General features: G+C 39.2%; 1 protein-coding gene across 1 annotated transcript in view; it reads right to left on the reverse strand.

The window, feature by feature from the left end:
• Positions 1 to 19,185, reverse strand: part of VIPR2 (vasoactive intestinal peptide receptor 2) — a 67,042-nt gene that overhangs the window by 27,875 nt on the left and 19,982 nt on the right. The window contains exons 3-4 of the mRNA XM_063303392.1: positions 4,991 to 5,098; positions 1,778 to 1,872 (exon numbers count right to left, since the gene is read on the reverse strand). Coding sequence (XP_063159462.1) covers positions 1,778 to 1,872; positions 4,991 to 5,098 — 203 coding nt within the window. The remainder of the gene's footprint in view (positions 1 to 1,777; positions 1,873 to 4,990; positions 5,099 to 19,185) is intronic.

Genomic DNA, 19,185 nt, shown 5'->3' on the forward strand with positions numbered 1-19,185 from the left:
ATCCTGGGCTGAACACGTGTTGTGGAGCAGACTATCTCTAAACCACGCACTATGTAAATATAAGATTGATCTCTGTATTATTTAGGCAAGCAACTGGTTGAAGAAGAAATGCTAATCAGGTTACTCTCTGGAAAAGTAAAATAATTGAATTCTTCTAGGGGACTACCAAAATGGTGGTATATAATAGGTTTAGTACGTCTGGACTACGTCGAAGGGATAACAATGGCTAATAATCGCAGGGCCAGTAGTTTGGGAAAGAGAGTTGGACTGAGGCCACAACATGTGTGAGTGGGTGGTAGTCCAGCCATATGGGATGACAAAGGAGAAAGACCATCTGGAAGAATGATCTCATTCCACTTCTGTGAAAACTTAAAACTGTTTAGCCTTCTAAAAACCCCTTAATTCATGAAGTTCATGAAGCAACCATTCTTTAAAGTGGGAAAAAAATATCCTTCAGAAGAAGCCTACAGGCAGCCGCCAAAGACATATACAAGACATGCAAGCATGACATGGTCCCCACATGGACAGCTCTGACAGATCCTGATGAGAAAAACCAGAAGTAAGCTAATTATAGCTGTCAAAACTCACAAGAGAAAACACGGCTAAAGTTTCTGCCAGAAGGTCACTTTCTCAAAGATTTATTAAACAAAGAGTTACAGGTACAAACAACACATAATCTAACATATTCACAGAGGGAACATCTCCAGGATGGGCTTTGGAAACTTTCTTGAAGCTATTCTGCTCATTTCAAGGAACGTGATTACAGGCTGAAGTGGCAAAATTATGATGAGAAATGATCCCTTACAGTAAAAAACGAGGCAAAACACCACTTCCATAGATAAGAAAAAATACCACAACAGTTAGTTTATGTTAACTAAAGCTAAGATATTTTGGATGCGAAATTCCACATGACCACTAGATGGCAATAAAAAACCTATTTGCTGCCATCTAGTGGTCTTGATTTTTGCAGCCCACATCTGGTAGCACTGTGTTACCTTTTCACCATGAAGAATTCTTTTTCACACATGTTTAGTGTTTTTACATGAGAACAATGAAAAATGTAATCTCTTATCTGTAATTTCAAATACTGCTGTGATTAAATATCTCCATTATTTTATCAGCCATTCTTCAATTTGAAGGAGGAGTTATGAGAAGTTATGAGAGAATATCACAAATAAGAAGAAACATTTGTGATATTCTCAAACATGGAGTGCTGGGTTCTTGCACTTACACTAAGTACAGGAGGCAAAAGGTTAGATACTAGCTTTCGCCACCTTCACTGGATGTCTATAGCCTCTTCGACTTTCCATGCTTCTCTAATGAAAACACCAGGAGGAGGCTTCTTTCATCGTCTCATAGTTATTGGCAATATTGGTTTGAAATGATGGTAATTGTAGGCCAAGATATCTAGAAGGCACCAGATTGGGAAGTGGGTGGTAAAACAGGTATCCCACATCCAGAAGTTTCATAGTAGAGGAGACCCACAAGATCTCATGGGATGTTATTTTAGAAAGAGGGGATTCATCTGCACAAGGCAGGATGTATTTCTAGAACTCTTATTATCAGCTAACCTGAAAAACTGACCTATCTAGTGAGCCAATGACAGTCAGTGCAGAACAATTATCTCCATCTTCCTAAAGGAGCTAATAACTCAATAGTTAACATACAATCAGATGGATGTTTGTACTTGTTTCCTACCGTACAGTGGAAATACCAGACTTCTTATAAGCGAGGATGGTTCTCTGGTATTTTTCAATATGAACCCAGTATTTCTTACCGTGTTGTCTTCAATATCTTTGTATCCACAAGCAATGAAAAAATGTGGAAACATCTCTGACCACCCTTTACTTGTACAGTTTTTACTGATATTTCCTAAGAAAATGAACAAAGAGGGAGAACAGTAATATAATTTTTGAATATTAGATATCCCCTCCCCTCAATAAGTCAACAGATCTTGTAACCCTAAGCTTATTTGTTAGAACTTCTACTTTGATTAAACTTCAATCTTCTCTAGCCTCATGGACTCCAGATAAATTGGGACTACAACTCTGAGAATTTCTAACTAGCATGGACAGTTAGCATAACTCTGGTCTTTGCTAGCTGGGAATGAGGTGTAGTTCCAATGGTTTTTCACATTTGAAAAACAGCAGTTTGGGGAAAGCTGATCTAATTTGTATTCTAATATATGGTAGGAAGTTCAATATCCCATTTACAGCACAAGGCTCCTGATAGCCTTGAGTGTGGTCCCCTGAGTCTTTACAAAAGTTGCCACTGAATTGTAATTCTAATTAAAGATAGAGAATTATGAAATGTTTGAGGCTATGAACAATATTTAATTAAACAAAAATTTAAACAAAATCAAATTAAATCTCGACTCCATCTGTTCCTATTTTTTGGAGTGCAGATACCATAAACAATTCAAGTCTGATCTTTGGTTCAAATAAATTGCATATCTGTTCCTTAAACAGTTACTCTGTTCAGAATAATATGTAAGGAACATTACAGAGCTACTCTCCACTGGGCTCACAGTGTTGGGGGACATGTAGTTGGTGGTTTAACGTTTCTCCCACATAATCAACATGTGATAAGAAAGTTGAGCAAAAAGCATAGCCTATTAAAAATCCAAGAATCAGCCAAGCCAGGTAATCAAAAACTCACAAGACAAGACAATGTCAGAATCCAAGAAATCAATCCAAGTGTCCAGAGTTGGATGTAAAACAGCTGGCCTCAGGAGCAAACAAGATATTGACATTGCGAGTAACCCGTTTTTTGAAAAAAAAAAATATGGAAGGCTTTATATAAAAATTCCATGTCTTCGCCCCCCAACAGAGCAGTAGGTATTTAATCCAGTTTTGATTGTAGGTTCATTTGGGAACAAAAATGATTCCCAAATAGACCGCTCCAGTGAGTTTTTCCTGGCAATCTCACAGTCCTGGACTCTCAGCCCTTTGACACCACACTATCTCACCCAACTCTTCCTGGCTTGTCATGGTAGGTCCTGGTTTAATAAATTCACTGAGTTTCAAGACCCCTAGCTCCTCTTCACTCTCTGGGGATGTGTCTGCCATAAGGGATATGGCAACTACTCCGTGAAACTCTGCGACCGGAAAGATTTGTGTAACATTTAAAGATCACTTGGCAGACATATGTAGCTTTAGATACAACTAATTTGAGGCTATAAATGTGCTTGATGGGAAAGTAATTTCAATTAAATTGTCTCCATAAAAGGCTCTCATTACTCAACACCATTATTTAAAGTGATTTTGAGTGGCCTATGGCAGGATTATTAAAGCCTTCAGTTCCTGTGACGGATAACTAGTCAGAGATGAATGCACTTCTGACACACAAAAATTGTAAAAATGAATTGTTAAAAGACTCATCCAAATATGGAAGAAGGACCAGAGCTGAGAAAGAGTTTTTTTTGGATGATTCTATATGCCAGCCTAAGCTGCCTATCTCCTTGGATGCCAGTTGTTCCTGAAGCTGACTTAACAAATTCCAGTCCAGACTGCAGTGGTTCTCGAGGAGGCCTGGTTGGTGACCCATGGCCACCACAAGCCCCGATCAGTCATCTCCCTGCTTCTTGCTCTTCACATCTAGGCAGGGAGGGCAAACCTTGTATGGGGGTCTATCAGTGCCTGCCTTTTCCATTTAGGGACAGTTCCCTCCTTGTCCTTTTCCTTGGCTTTCCTAGATGTTTGCACATATGGATCCCTTCACATACCCTTCCCATTTTCTCTCGTTAACACTAACACAGACTTTTTTTCCCTCCCCCATTGTACCATCATTGCTTTGATGCTACAGTGATTAAAGCAAAGGAAACACGTTGGTTCCTTTCTTTTTTAGTTCCACAGTAGGTCCATAGAAACTTTATGGTAACCAAGAACTGGTACTTCAGGTTCAGAGAAGCAAAAAAGCAACATTTATTGAAACTCTGTGGCTTTGTTCTAATGTGCTTTGCAACCTGAAGATTTTTTTTTTTTAAAAAGGGACAAGGAACCAGTGCAGTGCAGTGAGCACAGAGAGGTAAAGGAAGGAAAGCATGTGTTACCCAGCCTGGGCAGAAACTAAAAAGATGCCCAGTGGAAGATATAAGGGGTGGAATTGAAAAGGTGGCAGAAAAGGTGGGGAAACCATGGTTGCCAGAGGACTTCACTGGACTCCATTATCTTATTGGTTATTGTTGGGAAGGAAGGAAGGAAGGAAGGAAGGACGGACAGACCTGACCAGCTGAGAATGCAACAGCAACCTGAACAGTAATCAGCTAGAGGGAAGTGGGTGTGCCAAGCACTGTTGCCAACTGGAATTGACAATGTCATTAGAAGTAGAATGAAGCATAGTAGACCAGCTGCTCAAAGGTTCTTAAGACAGCTCAGGACAGAACAGCTTCAAAACACAAGTCTAGAGTGCATTTGCAGTGGGCTGTTGAGTGGTTGGCGAATATTGTACATCATCCATTCCTGCATTAAAGAAATGGTAGGGTGGCTGATACTGGAACAAAAAGAAAGCACAGATCTGATCCTAGAATAAGGGGCATGTTAGAGGGCCTTCTTGTGATTCCTCTGAAACATGCAAGAAAATAATTTTGAACTTCAAATACTGTGCCAGACTTCCCCAATTCCCTATCTCCATACTAAAACCTTATATTAAGCCAACAGATGATCAGAGAAAAGCATTTCCTTTCACCAACCAACCTTCAAGTCTATAAAATACCATCCATTATCCTTGTAATTGTTCAGGATTACTTTCTAGATATAAATTTGAAGTCAGTCAGTTGCATACTTGCAACAAAAGAGGCATGCGTGCAACCTGTTGTGATTGATGGTGGTTGTACCTGTCTTAAAACACATGTCTTAAGAGGCAGCTGTCAAATGCGTTTTCCTTTCAATATGTATACTGCCTAATGAAATAGCTATTCTTTCCAACATTTAAAACACACAGAAACCAAAGATATATGACAATCCAAATTACAGAAAGACATTTTAAATACCTGCTTTGCTGAAAAAAGTGCTGAAGACTTTTGGACAAGGGACTGTCACCGTTTCTCCAATTTCTGCAGAACGCCAGCAGGTAATGTTGTCCCAGACCCCAGCACATCCTGGAAAAACAAGTAGAAAACATCTGACTTTAAGCTTGTTGAGCAAATTAATCTCTCCAGAGGAAACAACAAGGCCAACAACCCTTGAATTTGAGAAGCGGTCCTATTTAGGGAGAGTAATCATTTTTCAAGAAATACCCATTATTTCTATTTTTTTTAATGCTTTGAAAATGAAGATCACTCACATGCCAGCTTTCTTTCCCAATTTTAACTGCAAAACTGTAAGAGAAAATTTTTGGATTTTGTTATGAATATTAATGCACCTCTTTGGGCTTTTCTGCACTGCAGCCTTAAGCTACTTGACCACCATGCATAAACCAGCTGGAAAAGAAATTGGCTTAAGAAATCGCTTTCTGGATTTCAATCCCTTCCTCTGCTTTGTTCACAATGATGGCTTGGTGATCTATCCAGACCATGCTTACCACAGTCTCTTGCCATAGTCTCCAATTCTCCTGCTTCTTTATCCACATCCACACCAGGAAAGCAAACACTAATTGTTTTCATTTCTGTGGGTGAGTTTCCATTGAAATATCTGACTTCTAGTGAGAGACTTTCTGTAGGAAGGTCCCCTCACACCTGGCACTTTCCCTTCTGCTGTGCCCACTGGTAGACCAGTGAAAAACAAAACAAAATACCACAGTTGCACCATTTTTCCTGTCACTTGGGCTAGAGGGGGACAGGAAAAAATGAGCAAGCAACTATCTTCTCGGTGGGCTGGGAGCAACCATGCATTCCTTTCCTTGGTTAGTGCACCACATTCAGTCATGCAGATCAGTCCTTATGCCTAGTTGTGGCAGAAGTGAAGGACAAGAATAGCTCTGTTCATGGAACAGATTTAACCATGTTGTGGGGAAGCATGTTGAGCAAAGTCCAAAACTGAGTTCATTGACTCAGACCATTATTCTTAAGGTGGTTATTTTTAGCCCTAAAACAGATCCAGGTTTATTTTGGGCTAAATAACTTCCCACCCCCACCTCAATTCAAGTAACTCTCCTGGGTTGTACCCATCTGAACGGTAACCGTCCTTTTCAACATCTATGACCAAGACAATGTTCTAGAGCCCCATTAAAGCAGGGCCTCTCTAGATATGGTCTCTGTGGCCACTTCAGAATTTCAATCACCACCTCATGGTCCCATGGAAGGTGAACAAGGAATAGAATTACAAGAAGGCAGAACAGGACCTGGCAGCCCTGACTGTGCCACTGCAGTTTTTAGAAAAACTAATTTCCATTGGAAAGGATTTTTTTGAAAGAAGAGATGGAGATGGAAGTGGCAGCTTCCCTGCTATCTTACTGGCCGTGTTTCTCAACCTTGGCAACTTGAAGATGTGTGGACTTCAACTCCCAGAATTGAAGTGCTATGTTGGCTGGGGAATTCGGGGTTGAAGTCCACACATCTTCAAGTTTTCAAGGTTGTTTGATTTGAGAGATACAAGGTTACTAAATGTTTAATTAATAGTAAGGGATTAACTTTTAAGTACTATTATACCTGTGCTGGAAAAGGTCAGAAGCCACTGGTCGGATACGCTTTTTTGCTTATTCCTGCACTGGTTTAGCTTTTCCTGTTTCTTTCTTAGACTTGTATTCTGTCTGTCTTATATTCTACATCATGTGTCTTAATTATATCTTGAACAATTACTAATTAATAAAAAAGGAAAAAAAAGAGAAACACTGGCTAAGAGAAACAAAGAACACGCATCTTTCCCAGCTGCCCAACCCAGTTATCTTGAATCACTAGCCTCTTGCTTGAATTGAGCTAACTAAATGTAAAAAGGCCATCAAGATTCAGCACTTAACAGGAATGGCTGGTATGTGTAAATTGTTTGATTTCAGGGCTTTTCTGCAAGAAATGAACATTGTGCTTTGGACCTAAACCACTAGAGGAGATGGCAGACAATGAACAAGAATGTTCAAAGAACATTTCTTCTGCAACTAGAGGGATTCCTTGATTCTTCAAGAGAAGAATCAGAACTTTCTTCTTGGAGATATTATGGACTGTAACGCCTTTGTGTTTGTACTGAGGAGATACTTGGTGGCTAAATGTTGCTGTCCCTGAAACTGTAAAATGAAGTTCATTCCACCAGAGCGGGGAGGCAGGGTAAGTTGAAGGTCCCATCAATGAAGGAAGTGCATCTAGTGGGACTGACAAAAAGGGCCTTCTCCGTGGTGGCTCCCTCCCTTTGGAACATTATTCCCCCAGATATAAGATTGGTCCCCACCTTGCTTCTTTTCTGGAAGGCCTTGAAGACGTGGTTTTGACAGTGGGCCTGGGGATCCCAGGTCAATTCGGACCCAATCAAGTGGTTAGTTTGAGTGTGTTTGTTGGGTGGGGATTTATTGGTCTTTTTGTATTTGTATTTTAATCTTGTAAGCTGCCTGGACTTTTAACATGGTTTTTTCACCAGCCTCCCAGGGAGAGCCTGAAAGCTGACTGTATGAGATTAAGTGATGTTTGTCTCCAGCTTTCTTGGGTTTATGTTTATTTGTGGTACACAGGTTTAAATCCCCCTTTAAGCCTTGTACTTAACTTATAGGACAATAATAGCCAAAACACTTTTTTTCCCCAATTTAAATTCCCAGTCTTTAACTTGGAAACAAGACTGGTCAGCCACTTAGTATTCAAAGCGCTTACTGAAAAAGAAATATAAATCTCAACAACATATTATACTGTAAATTACATCTCAACTATCCTTATACATTTTTACTTATTAAACACGCCTGCTGTTCCAGCAGAAATGTCTTTTTCTAAGGCTATTCTTACACCAAGCAATTGGTAGGCCTGTGAAGGAATGGAGGGGCTCTTATTCAAGCATATTACATTAAGGCAGCTTTTGCTTAACTTCAGCCATGACACGCAATAACTGGAACAGGTCACTGAGTATGTGCTGTGCTTGCACAGAAGCCTATACCTGCTACCGCAAGTATTGAAGAAAGAAAATGAAGTGTTTCCTTTGAAGATCTGCAGAACCTTAATATTTATCAGGCAGATTTGGAACAGCCTTGAACGTACAGTAAATCACATGTGAAGGTATATTTGTTCATGGTACCTTAACCTTGCCTTATAAAACTATCCTGCTATCCCTTTTATATGTTCATAAAAAAGCAATGCACACACACAGGCATGCATGTTCAGGCCTTGAGGATATACCACATCTAAATCACAGGACACACAGAATCATTGGAAGGGACCTCGGAGATCTTCTAGTCTAATCCCTGCTGAGGGGATGAATTCTCAGACCATCCCAGTCAGTTATTTGAAAACTACCAGTGATGGGGACCCATAGTTTCACAGGCAAACTGAATAACACTGCTTAATAACTTCCATGGTTGGGAAATTACTAATTTCAAATTTGGTTCTCTCTCTGTAAAGCTTCCATCCATTGCTTTTGGGCACTACAGAGAATAAATCCATACACTCTTCCCTGTGACCTTTCAATTATTAGAAGACCGCTATCTTGCCTCCCCTTAACCTTCTCTTCTTTAGCTAAGCATACTCAGTTCTTTTAACTGTTCTTCAGAGGATTTAGCCTGTAAGCACCTCACCAGGTTTCTTGTTCTTCTCTACATTCTTTCCAGCTCCTCAGCATCTTTCTTATACTGCACTGATCAAAACTGGACACAGGATTCCAGGTGTGGTCTGACCAGTTCAGCATCGAGCAGAACTATCAGTTCCCATGATCATAACATCATACCTCTGTTGATGCAGCCCAAGATTGCACTGGCTCTAAAGGCAGCTGCAACACACTGCTGGTTCATGGGCAGTCTGTAATGGTACGTGGGAATGACCTTGGGAGACAGGAGGAAGAGCTGCAGAATGGACAACCATCATGTAAAAGATATCTCAGTCCACAGAAGGGGAGGAGAATGGGGGAAGCGTTTTAGAAAGGACCCTCCCTAGTTTTCCGGAAAATAAAAGTAGAGGAGGGGAGAAATACTTCCACATTTGCAAGATTCTGTTAATGTAAACTTATAGTAAAGATACAGGTGGTATTCACTGTTGTGCTTCTTGTCTGGACTACCCCTGAAGGGCTAACACAATCTGTGGTCTATTAAGACACCCAGTTCCTATTCCCAAGTCCTACTACTGAGCCAGGTACTGCCTCTCTTATATCTGTGCAACCGATTTTTCCTACCTAAGTGCAGAACTCTACATTCCTCACTACTTAACTGCATTTTGTTGGAAAATCGCTGAAGTTACAGTGAGGAAGCCAAAAGGAGAATTGTCCTGTTATCTAATATAAGCCCCCTTCCATGAAAAACAGCTAAAACATACAGTGTACTATTCAACCCATGCTCAATTTTGGAGAGTCAGCATGCAGCTGACAGGGCAGCCCATGTCAGAAAAGAAAATGGCTGCCGCAGTCCACAGGTTGTTTCCATGACAGGACTATGGATTTGCATTTTAGACAGAGGACAACGCAGATGAAACAGGCATCTGACCATATCGATGTCACAAGGCTCATCTCAGAGCCATTGAAATAGTTTGTATATTATGATGTCAACAATTCTTCATCAGACAGGCCAACAGTCCATCAAAGAACACCTTCCCTTTTCCTAAGAATGTGAATAAGAATGCAGATCCTCACTCCAAGTTCTTCCCTTTCATGTATGACTAATTATGGAACTCTATGAGGACCTTATTCCCAAAGCAACACAACACAGAAATGCTGAATCTTGTTGAATTTCATTCCATCCTTTTTCTTTAAAGAACTGCAAACAAAGGAAGGTTCAGTGTTCTCTTCTAGCCGACTCTAATAATAGTGCTCTGAAACAAAATAAGAAGCTACACTAGATGGCAGTCCAAGTAACAAGGACTCAATATTATGTCAAAAAGAATGGTGCTTTTGAAAGTGTATCTGATATCCTAGCCTTACAATAGACAATTTTAGAGATGCATTTTATGGACATTACGAAGATGAGAAGACTCAGAAAAATGTTTCGGTAGCTGCTTTGATCTAAAATTTTAAATAATACTATATATGGCAGTTTCTTCTTGTCAATATAGAACACAGAAGGCTGATTCAATGCATAACTGTTTTTTCTAAATCAGATGGAATGTGAGAGACGAATATGCATGAGGTTCAATGGGGTTATACTTGTTAAATGTGAGGGGGAAAATGGACTAAAAGAAAATAGATAAAAATGCAATAATTTAGGCTGATTTCCATTCCACCCGACCATCATCAATAGGTTTCCATTTCTGGGATATTCATGTTTCCAGGTCAAAGATGGTATTTGCTACTTCTTTTTTAATTAAAAGCAGTCTGGAGGAAAGCTCCGGTATAAAAGAAAACAGTCCTAATCTATTAGGGCTGTGCATGAAGCACTTCAGACCTCATGCTATGTAATGGCATGTGGGAATGACCTTGAGAGACAGGAGGAAGAACCAAAGACTAGGCAATGGTCAGATAAGAGGCAGCTGAGCCCAGGAATGGGGGTGTGGCAAATGTCTCAGAAGGAACCCTCCCTTGTTCCTTGGACTGTAAAGGTGAGGGGGGAGAGATGTACTTTCAGACTTACACGATTTATTTTCTATCCCTTTTTTATTTTTATAAATAGCTCAAGGCGGTGAACATACCTAATACTCCCCCCTCTTTTCCCCACCACAACAACCCTGTGAGGTGGGTTGGGCTGAGAGTGAGTGACTGGCCCAAGGTCACCCAGCCGGCTTTCATGCCTGAGGCGGGACTAGAACTCTCATACCACGCCTGATTGGCTCTTGGGCTGAGAGAGAGGGACTGGCCCAAGGTCACCCAGCCAGCTTTCATGCCTAAGGCGGGACTAGAACTCTCAGTCTCCTGGTTTCTAGTCCATTGCCTTATTGTAACCTTACAATAAGGATAGAGCTAGTACTCCTGGGTTGCTTCTTGTCTGGACTACCTCGCAAGGCTGACATGTTAGCAGAAGAACAGTGTTTCTCTATTACTCATTAAAGTAGCTTGATTTTTCTCAGGGCATGAGCCTGAAAAAAGATACCACTGCTTTAAGGAATCCACTCTTTTAATTTAATTGCACACAATATCTGAAGCACTTTTTCCAAATGGTTTTCAAACTAGGGGCAACTTTAATATCTATAGTCAGTTTGGGAAATTGCACAGCATAGAAAGTGAGGGAGAACTATTACTGAGACAAAGAGGGCTGAAATATTATTTAAGTCCCAGGAAGCAAGAGAAGCACCTCAAACAGCTCAAACACCTCCCTGATTCACTGGAATATAAGGAGGAGAACAGATAAAGCACAATCAGACCTGCAAGATTCTGTTATACTTGCTTACCTCAATAAAGTACAGTTCTAGTCATCCTGTGAAGTTCATTTTCTGGTCTGGTCTACCCAGTGGGGCTGACACACAGTAAGTATCCTCCCATCCTTAAAACTCAAACTTTTAAGTATTAACTTGTAGGCAGTGAAATTTGATTTTTGAAGTAAGATTGTTACAGACAGGTAGTCCTCACTTAACATCTACTTGTTCAGCGACTGTTTGAAGTTACAACGGTGCTGAACAAGGGGGACTTAGGACAGGTCCTCATAGTTGTGGCCATTGCAGCATCCCTGCAGTGATGTGATCACAATTTGGGCACTTGGCAACTGGCTCACGATTACAACATCGCAGTGTCCCACGGCCACAGGATCACCGCTTGCAACTTTCACTGCTGGCTTCCGACGAGCAACGTCAATAGGGAAGCTGGCAGGAGGTCGCAAATGGTGATCATGCGACTGTGGGACACTGCAACTGTGTGGGATTCACCTAATGATGGCAACGGGGACTGCCAGAACTGCTGTCGTAAGTCAGTGTGGTCATGTGATGTTGCACCTTATGACCACATCACGTAACAACAGAGTTCCCAGTTGCAATTACTGCCAGTAGGGGAGGACTACCTGTACCTCAATGATCATTTCAGGTATCTGTGACTGAATGGCAAACATATTCCTAATTCCCTTCTAAACTGGTTACTGTGTCAGGAACAATTGCTTGGGTATTCCTTAAGAAATGAGAAATACAATAATTATAATAAAATCCCTTGCAAAATTACTGCCACAGTTAAATCTTTTCCTGATTTGGAATTCTTCTGTATATTTTAATAATATGACTTAGTGAAATGTGGAAGAGGGGCATAGTCAATCATGCAACGTTTGAAAACTAGAATAAAATAACATTTATCATTTCACTTTAAAAAGTCAGCTGAAATTATTGTTACTGAAACCAGTCCCTCTGCCTGCTGGAAAATCTTCTCTGGTCAAGACACATCCTTTGACATGTCCTTCCATCCAAATCAAATCACCCTCTTGATTGACAGCTGGAGACTCTTGGACCCTCAGCCCTCTCTATTCCTTACCATCTCCCTTAGGAATCCAGCTGACGGGAGGGGCCCCAGTTCAAATTTTTCTGAGGGACAGGTTCCTTTTACCCAGTCATTGCATACTATAACATGCCACTAGACACAATACAGTAATAAAAAAAGGTAATACTAATAACTAAATTATTAAGATTTTTAATACAATTTTTATTAAGAAGTTTAATTACAATAGTAAAAACTAATATAAACTAAACTTAGAGAAAGAGAAGAGAATGGAAAAAAGAATAAAAAGTGCAGGAAAAAAGAAAGAAGAAAAAATATAATAAAGAAAAAGAAAAGAAATATACGAAGAAGTAAACAGCTTCTTGTGGGAAACACTTATTTTCATCACAAGTATAAACAAATCTAATAACTCTTCACCCCCTGTAAGGTTACAAACAGATATCTCTTCATCCCGTTTCCCATTCCTTATCTATAAGCCAATCGATAAAACATCAACTTTTGAATCCTGGTGTCAGCAAAAAAAAAAAAAGTGTCTTATTTTAACCTTGATCAAATAAACCAACTTTATATTCCTTCATTTTGCTTCCTTTTATTTCTAACAGTAAAAATTGAATTAAATTAATTTTTAATTCAATCAAATATTGTCATAAGATTTGATTTCTCTTGAATTCTTCTTTATCCCATCACAGAGATTTCTCCAAGGCTTTAACAAGCCTCTTTTGTAGATCCAATAAGAATACATTTTCCAGTTCCTTCTCTTGGTTTATCATTTGTATTTTCCTTTTAATTTTTAAAACTTCAGCCAGTTTCTTTTGCACATCCAGTAAAGCATCCTTTTCTAAATCATTCTCTTCGCCTGTCATTTGTAGTTCCACTTTCGGTATTTTCTCTGTCTTGTCAGATAAAATTTGTTCCACATCTGTCATTCCTTCATCAACATCTTTTAGACTTAGTCTATCCATAGAAACAGACATAATTACTGACAGTGTTGATATTGTAGTTACTAATTTCTGGATCCATTCTTCAAAGATCTCCTTTAATATTTCTGATGTTATAATGTTTTGTGTCATTTTGTAAGTCCCAGTATTAACAGATATCAAGAACAAGCTTGTTATTTTTTTTCTTCTCCTTAGAATCTTTAGTCCTCTCTTGTGTCCAATTTCTAAAATCATCACTTATCTTTGTTATGACTTGCAATAGCCAGGATAGTCAAAATAAGTCTGTTTCCCACATGAAGCTGTTTACTTTTTATAGTTAATTCCAAAATCTTATAGTAAAAGTGAATATTCCAAATTTACCTAGACCTTCAATCCGTTTATAACTTTCTCTGATCAAAATCTTATTTAGCTTTTTGCTGTTTCTTTCAAATTCTTCTAAGTTCATAAGCTTATAATTTTTCTTTTGTTCAGAGTTGAAGATAAAGTCACCCGATGAAGACTTTTCAAACTTGTCATTCCAAAGGTCTCTAATAGCTTTAAGATGTTTAATAGGCCATTTCCAAAAGTGATTAGAAAGTGAGGTTTGCAAACTTAGTGTCCTTTAAAAGGTTCCGCCATGGCTGTGAGGAAGATGGCTGATCCCATCGTCTCCTGGCGCTCAAACCTATGGAAAACTGCTGTCCTGCAGTCTCCTTGCAAGCAGCAGCAATTTGGAGCACATGTGGGCAATTTCATGTCCTTACCTGGAAAGGCTCAGAGGAACCAGTCTACTCACTGGTTCTTTGGTCTTTGCTGGAGTCATTGATTCTGCTTGTGCAGAGCTGTCCAGAAGTGATCCAACCTTGAAATGGGCCTGCTGTGTGTTTTCTCTGAGCTTCTCTCAAATTCAGATCATCTCTACTACTACTAAGGTAAAGGTAAAGGTTTCCCTCGATGTAAAGTCCAGTCGTGTCCGACTCTAGGGGGTGGTGCTCATCTCCGTTTCTAAGCCATGGAGCCGGCGTTGTCATAGACACTTCCGGGTCATGTGGCCAGCATGATGACTCGGAACGCCGTTACCTTCCTGCCGAAGCGGTACCTATTGATCTACTCACATTTGCATGTTTTCGAACTGCTAGGTGAGCAGGAGCTGGGACGAGCAACGGGAGCTCACCCCGCCGCGCGGTTTCGAACCGCCGACCTTCCGATCGGCAGCTCAGCCACCCATATTACCAGATTCCAGGCAGTATGCAATACATAAAAGCATAAAAACAACCTATACGATAAAATATCATATACCAGGAATACTAGGGACCACAGATGGTTCACCCCATCCTAATAGGATCAAACTCACCTGTTTTGGAGGAAAAAATCCCTATCATCCATCTGCCCCTCATAAATAACAACAGGGTGAATTTAAGATCAGTACATCTGCATTTGTTTTTGTCCACATTTATTCTATCTTGAAGTGCTGTCTTCATTTTTTTTTAAAAAAAAAGTATTTCCAGGAATACAGCCCTAAACTTCAAAGAAAATCTGAGACAAATGTTCTTGGCTTTCTGAACACTGCTTTGTAAAATGACAGAATAGAATTTATATAGCTACTATCAGCCAAGATACCAAATTATCTAAGAGGCTCTTCAACTATCTCAGCCAGGCAGGGTTTAAAAATATATTATTTGTGAGACCAATAAAATGGATTAAGAGAAGGAAAAAAATAAGATTAAAATCAGATAAGAGAGAACAAAAGTATTTTTATATATGTATATAAACAGCAATAGTTATATTAAATAGTGCTTTTCTAGATCGAATCAAGTTTACACCTGTTGGCTTCTACTGGTAGTTCAATGGAGTAAAATTTGGCAAATTTTTTAGAAATTTCAGTGGCAATATCTGCTAATAAAAAGTCTACAATCTTCAACTCAGGCCAGACCATATGCCCAGCAAGAAGAGGATATGTCAGAACTGATCACCAATCTTGATATAATGGGCAAGAGCTCTTGATTCAGTGGTTACTTCTGAGCATATACTGTGGTGATCTAAACAGGAAATATAATTAAACTGCTCTTCTACAAGCTGCCAGTAGGTCATAAAATCTTGTTAAAGAGAAGTCTTTTCTGCATGAGGGAGAAAGTATCTTTAAAAACAGCTGGGAATAGAAAAGGGTTCAGGCAAAAAATCTCTAAAATACAATTGGGATTTTGGATCTGTAAATTTGTAAATAAAGATCTAAAATGTGTTGCTTGGAAATCATTTGCTCCAGATCCATCACTATTAGTTCTTGGACTAACAGCCCACAACAAGAAAGATAATTTGCTATGCCTTCCTTCCAGAAAGAGTTGAACTTATCTAAAAGAACGAGTTGAAGAACTGCTTCCAAAATTTAATTTCAATCATATCACAAACGGCAAAATCACACGTGAGGAGTTAGAGATCTTAGTTCAAGTTTCAATAAAGCATTAGAGATGAATCCAAGACCATGGAGAATTGTTCTCATTAATCTAGACTGAACTACTACTAGGATCATTATATCTTTATAACAGCAGCACTGTGCCTCATAGAGTAAAAGGTTCCCATAGCTCTAAAATTGCCACTGGGGTGGGACTGTTGCCTTTATGGCTAACATACCTGATTATCACAAGTGTGTGAGATAAGACTTCACCAATTTGATGCTGCTTCTGTGCAGATTATTTCTGTTTCATTATTATTTATCAGTGATATTGTATTTTCTACTTCTGCCTTACTTTGTACTATTTTATTGCTTGTTGATATGGCCAAATGACTAATCAATAAAATGGATGCTTGCATGTAGAGGATGAGTGATAGTGGTATGTAGGTATTTCAGAAACTGGGTTTGTTCTATTGGTTTGTTCTAGTGCACTGATTTGCGATTTATGACAGCATTTGGAACATCTTTTAGAAAATACCTTTGTTTTTAAATAATTGATTGTAAGCCTTTCTTGCTAGCAGAACTTAGACAATACTCGGAGGCTTTGCTGAATTTCTACTTGAGACAGAAAAATGGCACCATCATCAACATACAGTAATGTAGGGATGGGTCAGTGTGTCAGTTCTGGTGCATGAAATGTGTTATGTGACAGAGCCTGAATAACAGTATTAAAATAGAAGTTAAAGACTAATGGGACAAGGATGCAACCCCGTTAAACTCCCATTGTGATGGGAATAAGATCAGCAAGGATTCCACTGGTATCGTATTTAACATTCATGTAAGTATTCTCATGAAGTAGCATGATCTGTCAGAGTAAGAGGAAGTCACATGAAGTTGCCTCCACAAACTTTCTCTGAGAATTGTATCAAATGCTAACTTCAGGTCAATGGTACAGAATGATACACTGACCAGAGGTTGAGTGTCCAGGTCTAAACCTGAACCAGGCAAGATAAATCTGTTTCTCTGCTATTTAGCAGAGGTAGGCACAGGGTAGATCAAAGCTAGACAGAATTTTGAAAGGCAATGTTTCCCAACTTGGATGACTGCAAGTGACATGGACTTCAATCCTCTGAATTACTAGCAATGGCCACAATGGCTAAGAAATTATGGGAATTGAAATTCTCACATCTGGAAGTTGCCAGGGTTGGGAAATACTTAGACCAAGAGATGAAATAAAGGTAGATGTTCAGTGTCAGCAAGCTGAAGCAAAGATAATGACCATACCTGATAAAGAAGACAAGATAATAAATGTTATTTGCAACCTATTATCGTCTAAATAACAATAGATAATGATGAAGCAGGAAGTTATTGGCTTTGTCATTTGCCACAAATCAATTTTTTGCATAAGTATGATTATGTAGTAAAGAGCTCTAGAAGAGGCTGGTCAATATTAATGTTTTTTCAATTAATATAATAAAACTAAGATTCTTTATCAGGCTTATTTAACTATATAAAAATGCTGGCACTTGTCCAATTATAGATGCCACTTTTATATTTAAGCCCAACAAGTACTGTAGAATAATGGTTTAAAGAAAATAGAAATATGCTGTTAAACCAACACAGAGAGAATTACTTTAAATAAACTGATTGCATTTCAGAGGAAGAGAAACTATTATGGGAGATAAATGATGGGCTAGAAATCATATTTTATTAAAAATTATTAAAAATAGTTACTATTTAACAATTCTTTGAGGTGGACTCTTAATAATGAAAATGACTTGAATTTAATATCAATTAATGATTAGTTAAAATATATTTGTACAGCTGCTCTCCTGTCAGACAAATGATGGCTCATGTTAAAATGTAATTTCAAAATAATTTTTCATACCAGCTATCTATTTATCAATTTTACTATGGAGACCCTGGCTTTTAATGACATCCATCTGTAAATCCTGTGCCACAAGTTGCTTTCAAAATATTTCCAATCTTTACAAGGGCTGGCCACGCAGGATGAAGAGGCAGCCGACCAAAATAAAGCTTGGTAGCAGATGTTTATCTCCCCAACGATGTCTACAGATCACAAGTCAGTTCTTTTAATATTTTCCTCTTTGACTGGTGTAGTTTTAATTTGATCTCTTGACTTCAGTGGATTTATAATGTTTGCTGTCTAAACGTTAACTGATTCCTTTTAATGGAAAGCACTTTGTGGTGAACTATAATCCGGCTTTTTCATTTTGTAGCTATACTGATTTCCAACATTTCAGCCATGGCAAAGAAAGGAATAAAAGCTATAATTATGAAAGTCATTTATCACAGCCATTGGCCAGACTTGGAAAAGGTAGTTTAGCATCTCCTTTATCTTAGTTATGAGAAAACTGAAATAGTCCTCATCTTTCAAAGGCAAGACTTTCTTCTGAAAAGATCTATATTACTTCCAGCAGCTGCTAGAGATAAACCACAAAAACATGACTTCAGGTGAAATTTGGCTTCTTAGCCTACCACACACCATCCATTCAACTTATATGGCCACCCATCTCGAATTCATGACTCTCGGCAACTAACGATAGTGGGAAAAAAACAGCATAAAAATTGAAAAAAGAAAGACAACAGACTTAAAAACAGCAGCCAGGTAAAAATAAATTCAGTAATAACAAATCAGCATACCCAGGGTATGGGCTCAGCACCATTTCCTGACAGGACACCAGGCCTGGTGACAAAACGAAGTCTTTCAGGCCTTACAAAGGGTTGAGGCCAGTCTAATCTGTGGAGGAATATTTGAAAGGGCAGGCACCAGGACAGAAAAGGCCAGATGGCACTCCTTAACAGGTGGGACCTGGACCATGCCTCTTCGGCCAGATGTCATGGGATGGGGGCAGGCATAACTGGGGAGAGGCGGTCCCTCAAATAACCCAATCCCATGCCATGAAAGACTTTATAGGTTACAATGAGCACTTTGTAAGCAAATTGGCAAGCAATGCAGCTCGTGAAGCTGATTTCCGAAGACTGCATAAGTCCCTAGTAGCAACCACAAAGCTTGTTTGAACTTCTGTGATCCATTACTTAAGTTCATATCTAATCATTATTTATTTGACAGAGGAAACATACAGCTGAAGCCTTGCTAGTAACATGTATGGATAGCCTGACTAGCAAGGTTTTACATCTGCATCACAAATTAAATTAAACCAAAACCTGCTTTAATGTCAGTTCTCTAGGAGACAGTAAGCTGACTTCTAGTTAAGCATTCAGGTTCAAATTCCCATTCAACTGTGAAGTTCACAAACTCAGGAATGTCCCTGTGCCACGCAGTCACTATTTCTTAGGGTACCTTAGCTCACAGCATTCTTGTAAGAATAAAATAGTGGGACAAGAATTTTTATGATGCCTTGAGCTTTCACACCAGGGTTTCTCAACTAGGGTTCTGTGGAACCCTAGGGGTCCATGAGAGGCCACTAGGGGTTCCCTGGGAGATAACAATTGATTTAAA

The sequence above is a fragment of the Candoia aspera genome, chromosome 4 (assembly GCF_035149785.1).
Source record: "Candoia aspera isolate rCanAsp1 chromosome 4, rCanAsp1.hap2, whole genome shotgun sequence".
Taxonomy (NCBI): Eukaryota; Metazoa; Chordata; class Lepidosauria; order Squamata; family Boidae; genus Candoia; species Candoia aspera.